Raw genomic sequence first — 17,069 nt, forward strand, 5'->3', positions numbered from 1 at the left:
GTAGCAAAGCTGAATTCACTTTTCTACCCCTAGGTATGCTGAAATTGATAGACAAAATACATACACAGAAAGAAAGAAAAAGGCACATTTTCTTCTTTCATCAACTAGATGCAATCAATCAGGCATTGGAAAAGGAATGAAAAAAATAAATCTGTGTCATACCCCCCAGCATGTTAATGCAAAATTTCAGCTGAACAAAGTCCTCAACTTTCAAGAGGCAAAAATCTTACCTTTTTAACTGTCACACCATCCTTTGGAGTTTGCTTTGTTGACAGATTGTACCCAATCATCTGTTTTGCAAGCTGTTCAACAATCTTAGGGCTACAAAGGAAAAAGGTTAGTTTATTGAAAGATATTAAAAGAAACAGTCATATAGCTATTGTAAACAGCTTGATATTACAACAGAAGCAATTTATTTATGCTTTTTCAACTTTAAAGACTTACTCTTTAGTTAAATGAACTCCTCCTTTCAATCCACTATTGAAAATACCTTTTCCTCTCCCTCCAGCCAGAATCTGTGCCTTCAGAACAATTTCCTTTGCCTCTGTAAAAGAAAAACACATTGCTATTCTATCGTGTGTCATTTATCGAGCTTGTTAGCATAAGTTTAAAAAGCATTTCCAGGTTAGACTCTTTTAAAAAAACAATGAGAAGTTGTTCATAACTAGTGAGCAATAAAACAAGAGTCAATTCAGCATTTTTATAAAGCAACCTTGAAAAAAAGAATTGTTCAAGGAAGTTAAAGGATAAATATACACTACTTACTAGCTGGATAAATGTGTCATTATTTAGATCAAAACCATGCTATTAATGCTACATGGCCTGCACAACAAACCATATAACCAGCATACAGTTTGATGGCTTGCACTCTGGCGTGGTTTTTAAAACATGAATCAGATCCTATTTTGTCTTGAATGCACAACAAACAAATGCTCATCAAGGAAAATAAATTCCATTCCTCGCTCTGAACACATGTAAGCAAAGCTATGGATGTGGTCCTAGAAGAAGAAAAAGGGCAGGTAAGTGTAGCACAAGGGCAGTGGCTGTGAAGACATGTTCACCTGTTTGTGAGGCATCACTTGAATCTTTGGCAATGTCAGTGCAACAGTATCTTAGTAACAAGAAAGTGCAGCGAGACCCAGCGACAAAAGTAATTGCACCAAGACCTATGTTCCAAACAGAAGCAATCCTGACATACTTAGAGAGTAAAACAGGGGGGAAAGGGGAAAAAGACAAAAAACAACCAAAGAAAAAAACTGCTACTCATGATCTCTGCAGCTCCACGGACCATAGCAGCTTCTTCAACCATAAAGACCTGTCAGGTGCCTGTAAGATGTTCATTAATACTGAACTGTCACTTTGCAAATTTATCATAATACTGCCAGGTATTTTGTGAAGTCTGAGATCCTAATATTAACATATCATTAAGCGGTGCCTAGAAAAGGCTAACATTGTTATCCTTCTGTGATTGAGTCAATTCCCTCTGAAGTCTGTGGAAATCTCTGATTTCAGTGATGTTTGGATTAGGTCACACCTTGAATCACACTATTCTATGCAAATACGCAAGAAAACATGCGAATTTGTTGTTAAATTGACAGATTGACTGTTCAAGTGGCACAGAGGATACAGATATTTTCACTCAAACACAAACAGGTTTTCTAGGCTCATATTACATAAAAATATTTTACAGATGATTAAATATAAGTTTGGAGGTGCGGCAATTTTTGGCGCAGACGAGCTCTGACCCAGAGTCATTTCAAAGTTCCAGTATAATAAATTTCAGCAACTAGAAAAGAAGTTGGATCTTAGTATAGAATAAATTTTATGAAATAAATATTCTATTTCCTGTATTACGACAGAAACACATTCTCAACACAGCTGTTGGAGATACTGTACTAAGAGATGCCTGATTTCCAAGCTTCTCAAGGCAAAATCTCTCCACATGTTTATCCATTCAGTAACACTTGACATACATAATTCTGAACCTTAAAAGCACTCTCCTTGAAAACACTTCATCCATTCCAATATATTCATGTTCTGGGCTCCCTATTATTCATGCCACTGCAAGGCAGATAACAAGGAAATTTAAATGCAACAAAAAGTTTTATATCAAATGTTTCCTAAGCACACAAATTATTAAGATGAATTAAAACTATAAATCACTTTCCAACCTGCAGCAGCAAACTCTAAAATCACAATAGCTGCTGTGATAAAGAATCTAATATAGTATTGTTAATAGATGCTGCAAGCATTTAATTGGATCGGTTTTAGGTGCCAACCATCCCGACAATGTGAGTTTTGATTGTCAGTGATATGTGTTATCAATTATGTGAGTGATCATTACCCTCACTCCTAACCAGCACACTACACGACTGCTCATTATTTTCATTTGGCTACAACAAATGAAGTTAGAGAAAGGAATTAATGTGTACATTTTTTATAATCCACTAGAGGACTATCAAGGCAATACAGGAACTTCAGAAAAACAACTATCAAAACCATAAACAAACACACTAGAATGTAAGCATAACCATGTAAAGATTAGACCTGAGGAACTAATCAATAGAGCAGCTCAGCAGAGCACAGTACAGCAGGTTCTTCTTACCCTGGGGGAAACCAACAGGAAGCAATTTAATTCAATACTTATTTGCCCAAGCTCTGTAAAATTAAGTAAACCAGCCAGATCTTATTTTACAGTAACTAGGCTTCATCATTCAGTACTTACCAAGTTGATTCACTACTTAACACCACCATTTCATTTGAAGTGCCAATTTCTAGAAATGCTCACAGAAAGTTTTTATGCTGTCTCCTGCCTGAATTTTCAAACTATGTTATGAAAGACTATGGCAGAAGAAAAATGTGGTTCTAGCTGGAATATATGAAGTAATTCACCTTCACTTGTAGGTTTTAATAAAAAGAAATAATCTAAAAAGCAGTACGCAAAGTCAGTATTAAACCCATTAAAAACAAAAAGCTGTAATTAATTTCCATTAGCACCCTTCCAAACTGCTGTAGTAACACTGGAAAAATGTTTAAGCAGGGTTGGGTAGTTATAAATGCTGGATTTGAAGAGAACCTAGCACAAGCAACATGTCTTTATACCACCATGAAGTACAGTACAACATTTTCAACAGCACTGCATTTGGTAATTAAGGCTTCAATGAACTTCTGTCTATGTCCATTGACTGACAAGCCTTTGTGTAAATAAAAAAACCCCACCAAAATCCAAAAAGCAAACCCAAACAACAAAATAGACTGCTTAAGTGTGTATAGATTTTTTTTTTTTGTCACAGATTTAAAATTTTCTTTATCATTCAAAACAATACAAAACCAGACTGCTCTTAAATGTCACTAATTTCGCAGCAAATAGCCACAAAGTGCTCCATACAGATTAATGATGCATTTCTGGTAATAGCATGTGTTCTTAACTAATTATAACTTGAATACATTAGTATCTCAGACTTAATAGTTTATTCACTGGATCTTATATTTGTCTTTTTTACATTAATCTACAGAAAAAGAGAGACACGAACATTTCCAAAGAGTCCTTTAAAAAAATGGAGCACAATACAGCTTGTCCCTAAGTCAGATACCAATAAATAAGCAAGACCTTTATTCATCAGGAAAGTCCTCAGAGTTTAAAATTTCACAACTGTAGTTAGGTCTAACCACATTTCTAAAAAAACTAAATCTAACCACACAGGAAAAAAGCCTGCAGTACTTTTCTTTTAAATAAATTCAGATGTTTCAGCAGAACAGAATACAACACTCCGAGGGATGAGCATCCTCTACATTGCATTCAACAATACATCTTCCCGCCAGTCAGCGCTGTGAATACAAATGGCAGTGATACTCCTTACAATTGTAATAGGCTCAGTTCTATAATGAAAGCCTATTTAAAATCAATAAAATCAGTCCTGCTTTTGGGAGCTATGATTACTCTGGTCCACTGGTACTGCTTGCAGCAGAAATGAACAGCTTGTTCTCAGCCCACCACTGTGTATATTTAACTACTGAATTCTTGATCATGAAACAATATAGTGAAAACCATGGATCTGCTAGTTATATGGTATGCTAATTTATTACCTGTGAACAACTTGCCATTATTATTGATACGACTGTGTGATTGCAAATTAGGCGTGTTAACAATTACATTAGAATGCGCTGTAGCTTATCAAAAATAAACTACTGTAAAGAACAGACAATGTAAGACTGCACAGTACTAGGCTGTACTCTTGCCTGTTTATGAACAAAAGATTTTATACTAAAGAGTACTCAGGACTACTTCGGCAAGGCACCCTACACTACAGAATTAGAGCACGGGACTGAAAGTGAGGAGGTCTCATACAAAATCCTAATCACATTTCTGTCTCACCATGCGACTTTCAGCGGTTTGGCTTCTCTATCTGCAGGGGCTCTGTGAAAATTAATTAGCGTCTGCACCTCTTAAAAACGCACAACCTGATTCAGTATTACATTAGTGTATTTTTACCCCAGTGTAAAGCAACTGATTACAGGAGGAGGGCTGACTCCAAACCCTGGCAGCACCGTAAGTACTGCAGCAGCAGCGAGTCACTAGAAAACTCACTGATATCTGATATAACGAGCTTAGTACACATTGCAAGATAGAAGCAACCCAGTGTCACGGGAGCAGCGCAATGAAGACAAATTGAGGACATGCCAAATCAACGTCTTACAGAAGCACTGTCTCCTTACTGACCCAAGCGTGAGCATAAACACTGAGTTTATAAACACACAAGAGCTGTTTCCACAAAGGCACCAGGCATTAACAAGATCCCTCCATCCTTCAGGATGCACAGGAGGACCCCAGCCCAGTGTAGTTAGGCAGATATTAATTAGTTTCAAGAACTTTGCTAGTCACCCTTCTTTGCCTAAAGTCATTAAGCTGTGCTTGATAAGCAGAACTCTTCGAGCATATCCCCCTTCCCAAAGACCTGAAAGAGCTAGATGGGATACGTGAATCTGCAACCAGCTCCGAATTCTCCACTTCTACAAAGAGGCAGAGGCCAATCTAATGATGCATTTACCTGGTAAGACTCCTCTGAGGGACACAAATCACTGTTATGCTTGGACATGTGCAATTTTAAGCTTCCCTTTGGCCAGCCAAGCTTTAGTCACCATCTTTTTCATGGTTGTCTAGAATATTACTCCAGCAAGGACTGGCTGGCATCTCACTGGATGATCAACTCCACCTCCCAACCACCTATGCTGGACACTGACTTCCTAAAACAGAGCAGTAAATTCAGTGCTTCCCTTCCCAAAGCAAGGCTTTTTTCCCCCCACTCTGCTTTATAATTTAGCTTTCATAACACGGGAGTTGAAGAAAACAAGGCAGATAGATATTCCAGACATTTTCTGACAGCAATTATTTGGGTCCCTTTACACAAACTTGCTCTGAAATCTCAGTTTTTCCCAAGGAGCAAGTATTGCTACCACTTCCACTGCTCCCCATCTTCCAAGAACTCCGGGGATGTGGTGCCTGAGACAGTTCCCACGCTCTGCCAAGCAAGTGAATTAAGATGGGAAAAAGAAGCTGTCCACAAGAAGATAGCTCCCACATCTACAAAACTATTGGTGTGCTTAAAGGTCTTTAGAATGAAGTTAAACAATTGATTTTTCTCCCCTTCAATTTAAAATTCCTTCATCTTGTTTTCATTCTTCTGCTCTGTAACACCAAAAAGAATTATGTTATTACATGCCTAGTTTCTACAACCTTTGGTTTTCAGACTAGTTTAGAATTAAAGTTAAATAAATCATCCTTTTTATAACTCTATACTTTTGAATATATTGTATATTTATTGCTAGATTATAAGCCTCATTAAAATCTATAATGATAAATTAGTCAGTCACTTGATTCTGTCACTACTGTTATTAATTGCTTTCACAACCATTACTTCACAATTCACCAGTGATAAAAATTTTAAAGCTAGATAAAATCAGCTAAGCTAAAGCTCACTCTTAATATTGCACTCAAACCTTCTCAGAGTAAAAGTAGTCAAGTATTCACATGTCCTACATTTAAGTTAAATCTGATAAATTACTTGTACAGCAAACAGAGCCTCACTAGATCCAGCAGCACCACTATAATGCATGGAAAAATACGCACATTAAGGCAGGGATCCAAAAAAATGGTTCTCACATTAAAATTGTTCATTGTATGTGCTTGTTTAAAACTCCATGGGCTATCTTATTTCTGGTATTTTCCATCCTTTAACAGTTTCTCTTTTCAACCTAAGTTCTCATTATTTTTTATGTAGATTTCCTCTATAATAGACCCAGGGTTTAGAAAAACTACTATTTGTCACATGTGCTTACAAACTCAAGAGGAGCCATGGTTTGAAAAAATCAGGAGGGGAACAAGTTCTTCGTGTGGTGGAACACTGAAGTCTACTGACGAGTGAGCAAAAGTTTCTCTGCCAGCTCTTGGGCAATATCCATTCTACGGGTAAAACAGAGAAGGCCATTTTCGGTAACCTGCAGCGTCAGCCTGGCATCCCGCAGTGTGCTGCGCAGTAAGTACTGAACAAAATGGGAAAACTCAGGCAAACTGACACAGTGTTCTTCCTTCATTATACCCACCAGTTTCATTCTCACAACTTTTAGACTTCATAATATTCTTTATAATATGCCCAAGTCAATATTATTTTTCTCCTCTTCTGCTGATTTCACTTTAAGAGACTGCAAAAGCAAGCAAAGAATACTTTTCCTTGTGTATTAGTTGTGACCCCTATTACCCGGCACCACCATGGAAGCTTCTCAGGATAATCTATGATGCACTGAGAAGTCTGGGCATGCAAAATCATGTGGTTTAGCAAACTTGTTTTCCTCATGAATGTAGAATACATAGATACATCACAAGATGTGCTTTCTAAAACCACTGTCATTTAAAAATTTGGCATTTTACCAGATTTTTAACAAGTCATTTCTCTCCACCCTTCCCTTTCCCCTAAACTGAAAAAAAAAAAAAAAATTATAGTGAAATGAATATACTGTCAGTTTTCTTTGCATCTTTACCTTTTAAAGCTTACAGGGATTTCAAGTTTTCCTTGCCAAAATATCCTGCAAACTCTTTTTTTCTTTTTAAAAATAAAACATATTTTAAAGTTAGCAGACTCAGGCAGTTCAACTGTGTCCTAAATTCTTGATTGAATACCATAACACCATTTGTTTTAATGCAATTCAGAGAACAGGTTTTGTGCAATCTGTGGTGTTGAAGTCAAGCAGTCATTAAGAACAAACACTGTTCTCGCCCCTAGCCGCAACAATACACACACCTGCTTTCTTGGAACGCTTTCAAAATTTCATTCTTTGTTATTATGTGTAAGGCACAAAAGACAAAAAGTCTTCTCCGACTGATTTAATTCTGTTATCCATTATTGAACTGCAGAGATGATTTTGAAAAATTTGTACGTAGTATAGAAAACATAAAAACTGGGGAACATACATTAGGTTTTTTCCATAATTCACTTTTAAGCATAAAAGAGTTGTTGTTGTAGAAGATATTTTCAAACATGGGGCACAAAACAAGAAACCTAAGCACGAAACTGGGGAATTTACAAGGTAAAAAAAAAAAGCAAGTAAATATGCAGAGAGTCAAGACAACTGCAATGTTACCACCATTACTTAAGAAGTGTTAACAAATTCATAATGTAATATATGTGGCAGGTGAACCCCGTTCAGGTACAGACTCGATAATTAGTCCTCTGCCAAGCACAGTCTTTACATACAGGCCTGCTACGCCCGGCGAGATGCTTAGAAAATAAGCATTAAAATGGAGGGCAAAGCTCAAAGAAATTTGGAGCACATCACATGGTGGCGGCTGGGCACACAATCAACAGCCTTCAAAAGCACGAGACACAGGCCACATGCTAAAAGGGAGGCATCTGAAGGTGGAGCAGCTTTAGATCCAATTTCTGCAACTTTGCCAATACCAGGGCAGGATTAAGTCCCTTGAAAGGGCTTCATCATCTCTTACTGCCTTGTAAATACCAGGACAAACTGACCTGACACTTAATGTGTGCATGCACTGCCCAGCCTCAGGGGACCTCCCTGCTTCCACAGTACTTGACATCAGCAGTGGTCATTTCTCCCCTTTACGGTAATTTACAGTGACACAATACTGATGCTTTCATCAAACAGGTAGCTATCTGCTTAATTTTAAGCATACACTAATGCCAGCATGGCATTTGAGTGCATGCATAAGTATTTCCCTGAATGGGGCTTTGACATATTTCATGAAGAATTTCTTAATGAAGCTCCAAACCTAAAAGCTCTTCTACAGCTTGCATTTTTACCCAAAGCGATGAAAACAGTGAACGGCTCTTCGCTGAAAATTTACATTTTTAGCAAAATTAACATTTCTCTCCCAGAGACAGTTACCATCAAACAATTCTGCTCTACCTCTTAGTCTTATATCCCTTAGGTTTTGTTTCATTGTGTAGGGATGCATTAGATACCACACATTTTGCTGTTCAGACCATAAATAAATCTAGAAACATGAAACAGAATAGCAAATCTGGCAGTATTTTGATCTGGATCAAGCCCAGTAGTATCAAAAAGTCCTCCAGTAGTCTGAATCATTATCCAACTTATGTGGTGGAATTAAGAACAAAGTTTTCACTGAATTGCAGAAATAATTTATTGAGCCTCTGAAGAAAATCAGCTAGACTGGTCATTATCTGGGAAACACCTGGATGGGAAAATGATTGCATACAAGAATTTATGTCTGCCTCAGTAGTGCTAAAGACAGAACATTGGAAAGCATTGCTTTGGAGCTGCTCTTCTGCATATGCCCCTGATTCTTGAAGCAAGAATAAAAAAATGACACCCACTTGCTATCCCCCACTCCCTGCCAAAAAAAGCCCAAAACCCAACACCCAACTCCCCCCCACCCCCCGCCCCAACCCAACCAAAAAACCAATGACCACCAACAAAAAATCCCACCACCATCTTACCTTCCGCACATTAAAAAGAACTACTTATGGATAGGAATTACATACTTAAAAGAGGACGTTTTTAAGACCACAGCATTTACCACTCAAACATAGTCTCATTTACTGACGTATTTTCTATTTGAAGAATATCAGACTCTACAAGGACAATAAACACTATCTCATTTTAAAGACATAATCTTTTTCCAGCGTGGCTTCTAACAGACATCTGATAGCAGGTGTAAAATCCAGATGGAGAAGTAAAATCTAGTAACAGAGATGCTGGGCAGAGGGCTTGCACAAGGCTATGTGACATTTAAGTTCTTTTGCAGATATAAGTGGGACTTAAGTGATGAACAAGTATGGCTCTGGCCATCTGGAGTAGCAATGAATTTCACCCAGAGTGAAAAGAAAAGCCAAGAAGAAGAAAACTATCTGAATTGGTTCTGATGTTTCATTCCTGTCAAGTAGAGGTTAACTAATTGGAGACTTCTGGGCAAAAACTCATTCATTTCCAAAGTTCTAGATGTAGAAAACAGATTTATCCAAGTTTGAAACAGACAAAGCTCACCACTTGAAGGTTTAAAGATGACAAGAGACAACGGAATACAAAAATAAATGGAGAAATATCTATTTAAAACATAGAAACACTGCAACCAGAATAATAAGCATATTTCTTTCTAGATATATTTTCCTGCACAGTTTGCTTAAAATCCTTCTAAGGATTACTGATGTTAGTTTTCATGGTATCTAGCTTTTCATTTCATAAAAAACCCTACTGCATTAAGCACTACAAAAAGAAATATTTTAGTCCTCTGGCAACTGGTAAATATTAACTACTGTAGGCAGATGAAGTTTCATCTGTGGTAAGCACTGTTTATAACTTAATGTTAGATAATACCAGTAATACACTAAGCACAACTAACAAGGGAGAGGAGGTACTACCATCCTCCTCTTATTTTTGTTTACTCATCACATATGTGAAATAGAAGCAATTGCCAAAATAATCTAATATTGGAAAAAGGTTGAGAGGAGACCCATTATAAGAATCTGTTAATATTTAATTCAATATTTCAGACTTAATTATTCCATAAAAAGGACATCTCACTGATCAATGATACAGTGGTGAATTTAAATTCAAAGCCAAAAAAAGTTTGTTTAGAAGATCAAGTGTCAAATCTTCATTACCTGAATGACGTTCTTTTTACAGCTTCATAAACTTAACCAACCTATGCAATTCCTTCACATACATGCAGTATGCCAAGACATTCAACATAAAACCATTCAGAATGCACCCCTAACAATGCATCCCTGCCAATATTAATTAGCCTTCTAAGAAGAATAACTTCCTTTAGATATTTTTTCTAGATTTCCTTTTTGTTCTGTGATATTTTTCTTAATATCACACCATCTGCAGACACTTTTCAAAAACATCGGAGAAAGGCAATTTAGGGAATGTTCCATATAAGAAAAAACAAAAGTCCCACTGTGCTTTTCATAGCTTGGTAATTTTTACAGCCTTTCACCTTGGTGATTTCTTCTTTTTAACAACACTGCATTAGAAGTCTTCAATTTTGACCGTTTGGTGGAAGCAAGACAATGCAAACTTTACAGATTCAGCTCTGAAGACTCACTGCATATTAGGAGAGGTTAAGAGAAAAACTTGAGGTTTAAACTGTTACCACTACTCATTGAACATAAGCCACACAAGAGACACAAGCTTGCAACGATTTAGTTGGGTGGACCAAACATGTTTCTACTTGCTTAGCATTATGAAGGAAGAGGAGAGTAAAAAATGGGACAAAAGCATTTTACTCCCTGAGATGAGCCTTTAATATATGAACCTAGAAGAAAATATTAACTATTTAGATCACACTGCAAAGCAGTTGTCAAAATACACATTCTATCCTTGATTTTAACCAGTACCTTGTTAGCTGAACCTTTCATGACCATGCACTGTACCAACGTACACAGCTTCTCTTCTTGTCTCGGCCTCTCTTTGCCCCTTAGTTTTCTTTGTGGATTTATAAAGAGTTGCTTGTTATTATATGCAGCTACAACATGCTCTCTATGAGGACACTGGACAAGCTGTTAGCTCTATTAACTTAATAATAGATTTCTGAGTGTGATTTCCAATTAATTTCATTTTCCTCATTCCATGAGAAGCCAAAATTACAGAGAGCCATATGGTGCTTCATAAATAACAATTAGAAGTTATTTTCTAATCTTTAGGCACTAAAAAAACCCCATAAAAATACATATGGTTGCAATGACATGAAGGAAATTAAGCTTTGGAACATCTGCAGATGTCCAGGAAGCTCCAAACACTTCCTCAGCCTTTTCCCCATTCACACATTTCTGGTCCGTGCTAGCCCCTGGATGTTACAATTAATCACAGTGTATGCCTCAAAGACTGTAATTAAGATCTTTCTTATGAAACTGGAACTTCATAACAACAGCTTGTATGAAGATCTGTGTAGCACAATTTGTGTTGCGATTCTGATACTCTTCGCCTTTACCTGCTGCAAGGATTTGTTAACAGTTTTGTTTCCACCCAGCCGTAAGTATCTGCAGAGTTCTGCCAGTCAGAGAAATCACGTCCACGTGTCAGAGACTGGACTGGGATCTGGGAGCCTATCAACTTACTATAGGACCTTGTCATTTTTCAGTGAGTAAGAATTCACACTATCCAACACAGGCATGCAACAGCAATTGAGAAACTATTCTACACCAAGTAAATGAAACTTAAGCTGCTAGTCTAAATGATCCCCTAAGAGCCACCTTCTTCCTTCCTGCCCTTTATTATGCCTTGTGTATGTGCTGATTGTAAAGCAATTAGATCTGGGAGTCCCACCTGGGTACTTGAAGTTAGATAAACTCTTAAAGTCTCTTACTGTAAAATGGAAATAACAAGGCTACCTGCCTCATCAGACTTTTTTTGGAATACAACATACATAAGGGGAGAAGTTTCCTTAGAAGCACCTTGGCTAACTGCTTTTCCTACTGCCCACTGCTGTAAATCAAACTAATGGGCAGAGGTATTTTATTGTCTGGCATGAGAATCCAGACGTGCAGAGTACTCACTGGTCTTGTGTACCTGGAAAGCGATATCCACCTCTAGTACAGTCAGTTGTCAACACGTTCACTCATAATATAAATGATTCTTATCATCTGCACATCTCCTGGGGATAATATTAACAAGAGATTTTGCTAAACAAAAAGCATTAGGAAGAAAATATATTATAAACTTAGGCACCAATGGACTATTTTAAAGTCATGGCGACTGTATCCCTTTCAAAATATACCTATCTTTAAATTCGCAGAATTCTTGCTTTCAAAAATACTGTATACTGTCAATCCTCAAGAGTGCGATTTTGTCAAATTCATCTTTTGTGGGAAGACATTTTGAAGCTATACTGAAGATAAGCCAAAGAAGAAAATCTAACATCCTTTCAAATTCATATTCATAGAAATATTTTTTCCTCCTAACATCTATGTACTACTTCTATATACACACACACATATGAAGATCTACCAGCATAAAGATTTCATTAATCTAAAAACTTAAAATGGAATATGCATGCTTTAAATTACAGAATACAAACATTACAGTGAGTGAAAGGGCAAAAGAGGGGGGAATTGCTCTCTTTTGCATTCTTTTTTATTAAAAAGAGCTCAATTTGACTGCTGTTTGCGTAAATAAATACAGAAATATTCAATTAGTGTCAGGCTTGTAACCTCAGTTAGTGCTAATATAACCTAAAAGCTTAGCAAGAAGGATACACACCCAAGAACTTCACGGGTCTGACTGTTAAGATATATATTACAAAATAATATATATATGTACACACATACATATATACACACACCTTATAAATTTAGCTGTTAAAAGAGAACAGAATGCTCAACAATATTGTTTCCCAGTGTAATGATATCTTCCCAAAATCTACACTTCCACGACATATTACAAGTAGGTCTAACATATCTCACAAACCTGCAGCAAGCCAAGCAGACAGTTACTCCTGTATCTTACTGCTCAGTCATAAAGGGGCAATGTCAAATCCATGTAGACGCCTGTGTAAGAAATGGGGTGTTCCTTTTGTAAAAAGCTTCCCTGTTACTGAGCGATGTGCAGATCTTGCTGTTACTACGAATACCTGAAATTCTGTATTAAAAAGTCAGTCTGGTTTAAATCACCAATCTTGTACGTACATAGTTTTTAAAAATTCTCTGGGTATTTAAACTAAAACACCATATTTTGCTAGAGAAAATAGATGAACTCTGAAAGAAGAAAACAATTTTCTAAGTCACCCCACATAAGTGCACATTTTCATCAATTAACAGGGGATAGATTTAAGTATTTCCTGAAGATCTTCTCTTAAGAGGCCTGTAACTAATTGGCTGATTAAGGCTATACAAAGAAACAACTGTGTTTCACATTTCAAGTTTTACCTATCCAATAAAACCATGGGAAAGTGTGCATCCTACAAGGTAATTTTAAGACTTGAATTTCTGATCTGATTCACCCTGAATCTACACCTTCGCACTTTTCTCAAAAGAGTCATACTATAAAAAGTTATCTGGCTAGGGATAGAGGGAAAAGAATTAAAATCCTGTGCTGCCTGCCTACAGTGCAAAGCCAGAATCAGTAACATTCTTTTTGGTTGTTAATACAGTCCCACATAAAAGAGCAATACAATCACAGTGGTTGACTTTTAACCATTCCACAGGAAAAATAAAAAATGGTTATACCTTAAAAAACCCTAATGTTAACTAAAAGGAGGATAAAGGTTACTCTCTGTATATTAGTGACATTATAAACCTCAACCATGTTTTAACTCCCAACAAATACTGAGAAAAAGCATTTTACCTGCTAAATTACTGACAAAACACTGCTACTAAAATTGTGTGTCTTGGTGTAGAATCATTTATCCCAGAGTGACATTTCTAAGAGCAATCATTGATTTCATTTAAATTAAGGATATAAAAGTAATTATCAACCATACTTACCGTTTTCCAATTCCCGCCCCCCCCCCCCCCCCCCAAGAAACCTTATCTCTAGCATGTGTCCTAAACAAATCTACATGAATCTAAACCACTCCTTATTTTCTTTTTTGGCACTTTCTTTTTTAACACAATCTATATTTTTATTCTTTGTATATACAAATTCCTATTGTTTCACAAGGGAAGACTGTTTTTCAAATTAGTCACAAACATAGCTGTTCTGATATCAATAGATTTTTCTTCAAAGTCAATGGGATGCACAGCCTCTGGACTAGAGTTTTAAAGCCAAACATATTGGATACATGAGAAATGAAATCAGATAACATACACAATAATTTTCTTTTACTTTATTACCACTGATGTGAAACCGAACATCTACAATCCTGTCTTCTCTTTCAATTGATGAACACCAAACTGCTTTTCTGACATTACCTCAGCTGACTTTTGCAGAACCAAGTCTGCATTTGCTAACGGAATTTTTAAGCAGCAGCAACTAAATTGAGGTTAGGTCCTACTCACTTGCAGCCTGCAGCAAAGTTGAAATATCAACAATTTCCTGGGTTTTCAGCATAGTGAACATTATTAGAAGGGAAACAGATTTAAACAAACCCCTAGTATGTCACAGAACAATGACCTGTGTAAAATGAAATGCTCCACCCTCCAAGGCAGCCTGTATGGTATCCCAAAAGGCCAAACCAGAAGACAGAACAAAGCATAAAGGTCCACCATCCCCAGGGCAAAGCACTGCCAATGTGCTTGTAACCTAGGAAGACTGCAGAGGGACAAGGGACCTGGCAGCAAGAGAAGAATATCAGTGATGAACCTGAACCATCTTGTGAAATAAAGTAATTTCCCCTAGGAGTGGGTTGTTTCATAGCTCTGTACAGTGCAGCTCTGGAGAAAAGCTTCAGCCAGCAGTGCAGAAAAGGTGTTGATAGAACAAGACATCTCAGGCTCTGACCTTGGCCACCCATATTAGTCACGTGTGCTCCATGCAATAAACTTTTCACAAAGCTCTCAACTGTCCTAGCCTAATGAAAGAAGAAACAGGACAACAAATAAAATTGAAAATTAAGAGTAGATTACTTTCAGCAGAGCGCTACAGTGAACTTCTGCATTCCTGTCCCAGAAGTGAATTGATAAAGTACCACATGCCACTTCCATGACATCGCAGACTGAGCAGGTAGAGTTGGCAGTTTTCTGTCAACATCTCCCAGAAACTATCCTGTTACACAATCGATTAAGTGAACAGACAAAGAAAGGAAAAACTTGCAAATGAACACAGTTAGAAAATCAGGAACATTTCATTACTACTATCATCATTTTTCTACGTGGCTTCTTATCACTCACCTAATTCAGAACAGTATTTGACATCAGAAGTTAAGATTTAAGTCCACAATAAACAAGCTACAAGCAGTTTGAAGCAGCTCAAAATATACATAGATCAAACACACAGCCAGATTTTTATTGCTTATGTAATACTGACATCAGCCTTGCAAAGCTATTACACAGACACCCAAATTTAAGGTCTAAATATCAGTGGATTTGTTTGCAAAGCTTTCACTGTTCACACTTGAAGGAGGTGGTCTTGGAGCTTCTCAGTGCTTGAGGAAGTCTTGATCAAAAATCACAGGCCTAAACTTCATAAACCACTAGTCATCTGTGACAATCATTTGGAAGCATTTTCTAAAGGTTGTGTTTTTCAAATGCTACAGCGCAGAGTACCCTTCCCCGAAAACACTAGACTCTCCAAAATATCCTAGAGCTGCCAGCTACAATTGCTGGTTTTGAAACTTCAGACCATCTGTATTTGAAATGAGCATTCTGTAGATAGTTATTTGCATCTCTACAACGCCAAGACATGCCAAAGTACAGAGTCCCAAATGTAAATGCATTCTGCCTGCATGGGTAAAGACCAAAACATACTGATACAAAACATACATACAAAAATATTTTCCTGCAAAGATGCACCTCGAGTCAGAAGCAGCCTGTTTATTTCTTATAGTATCCATTGAATTAATATTTAGTATGGTTACAAAAGTGATGCCTACACAGTAATTCCCTCCAAAAAGTGGAAATACATTGAAGTCAAACACTTTTGTAATTATTTTCAACTTTTTACATTTATGCAGAAGATAATGAATATACTTCATAAAAAGTCTTCCAAGTTGTTTTTCTGTTTGGGGTGGTTTTTTGTTTGTGTGTTTTAAAGCAAGTTTTCACACTCCTCACTTCTGTTTTTCCTGCTGACTCTTTAATCTCCTCCTCTTGTAAATATGAGCCTATAAGAATAAATCACGTTTTATTTATTAAAGGTAAAAATATGATTCACCACAAAGCAGAAAAACCAATCTCCATAAAGTTCCCCTCCACAGTGACTGAAATTAGTTTTTATATGAAGATTCAAAGATGTATCCTGCAAGGCATTTAAGCAAGCATAAAAGTACTCTAACTGTACACAGGACTGAATATTTTTTCCCTCTTGCATTATATAACGTGCTTAAAAAAACCTGATAGCTTTGGCCAGTTTGAGAGAAGTAAAATCAATGACAATTCTTTAAAACGTAAGTATTCTGTAATGAGGAACATGACACATCTGAGAACTGTTGCCTATATTAGCACCAAAGAACTCCACAAAATTAATATAAATTAGTATTTTCGACTTTTATATTCAGGTCACTCTTACTCCCAACATCGTTGATTCAGAGTTAAAAAAAATACCCTTGATTCTTCTGCAAATGTATTCTGCTTGGAAAAGTGCCTGTATGAAGCACACCAGGGAACAGGAGTGCAAGCAGCCCATATCACCTCGCCCTTTGTTTAGATTGTCAGTTTTTCCTTTTGATCTTTCTTTGCAGTTGAAGAACGAAAAATTGATTTTCCCAGTTGAACTAAAGCAGAAAAAGGACAACGTTTTATTTAAGATCCCTCACTCCCGCACAGAAGCCTATTTCTTTCTTTACATACAAAAACTTTTTGTTCTCATTAAAAAATATTTTCAAGTGGGGAACACTCTCAGTGTACTGACTGTGGTTTCGTAACAAAAAAGGGGGGGATGTGTTTAAAAATCCCAAATATTGACCTCCTGCAGAGGAGCACACACACCTCGCAAAC

The 17,069-nt window shown here is 36.9% G+C and overlaps 1 protein-coding gene across 1 annotated transcript in view; it reads right to left on the bottom strand.

Annotated features, from left to right (window-relative positions):
* SUCLG2 (succinate-CoA ligase GDP-forming subunit beta) overlaps window positions 1-17,069 on the bottom strand; it is a 131,040-nt gene that overhangs the window by 73,300 nt on the left and 40,671 nt on the right. The window contains exons 3-4 of the mRNA XM_059823490.1: window positions 445-544; window positions 231-321 (exon numbers count right to left, since the gene is read on the bottom strand). Coding sequence (XP_059679473.1) covers window positions 231-321; window positions 445-544 — 191 coding nt within the window. The remainder of the gene's footprint in view (window positions 1-230; window positions 322-444; window positions 545-17,069) is intronic.

This window comes from Gavia stellata, chromosome 12, assembly GCF_030936135.1.
Source record: "Gavia stellata isolate bGavSte3 chromosome 12, bGavSte3.hap2, whole genome shotgun sequence".
In the NCBI taxonomy this organism is placed as follows: domain Eukaryota; kingdom Metazoa; phylum Chordata; class Aves; order Gaviiformes; family Gaviidae; genus Gavia; species Gavia stellata.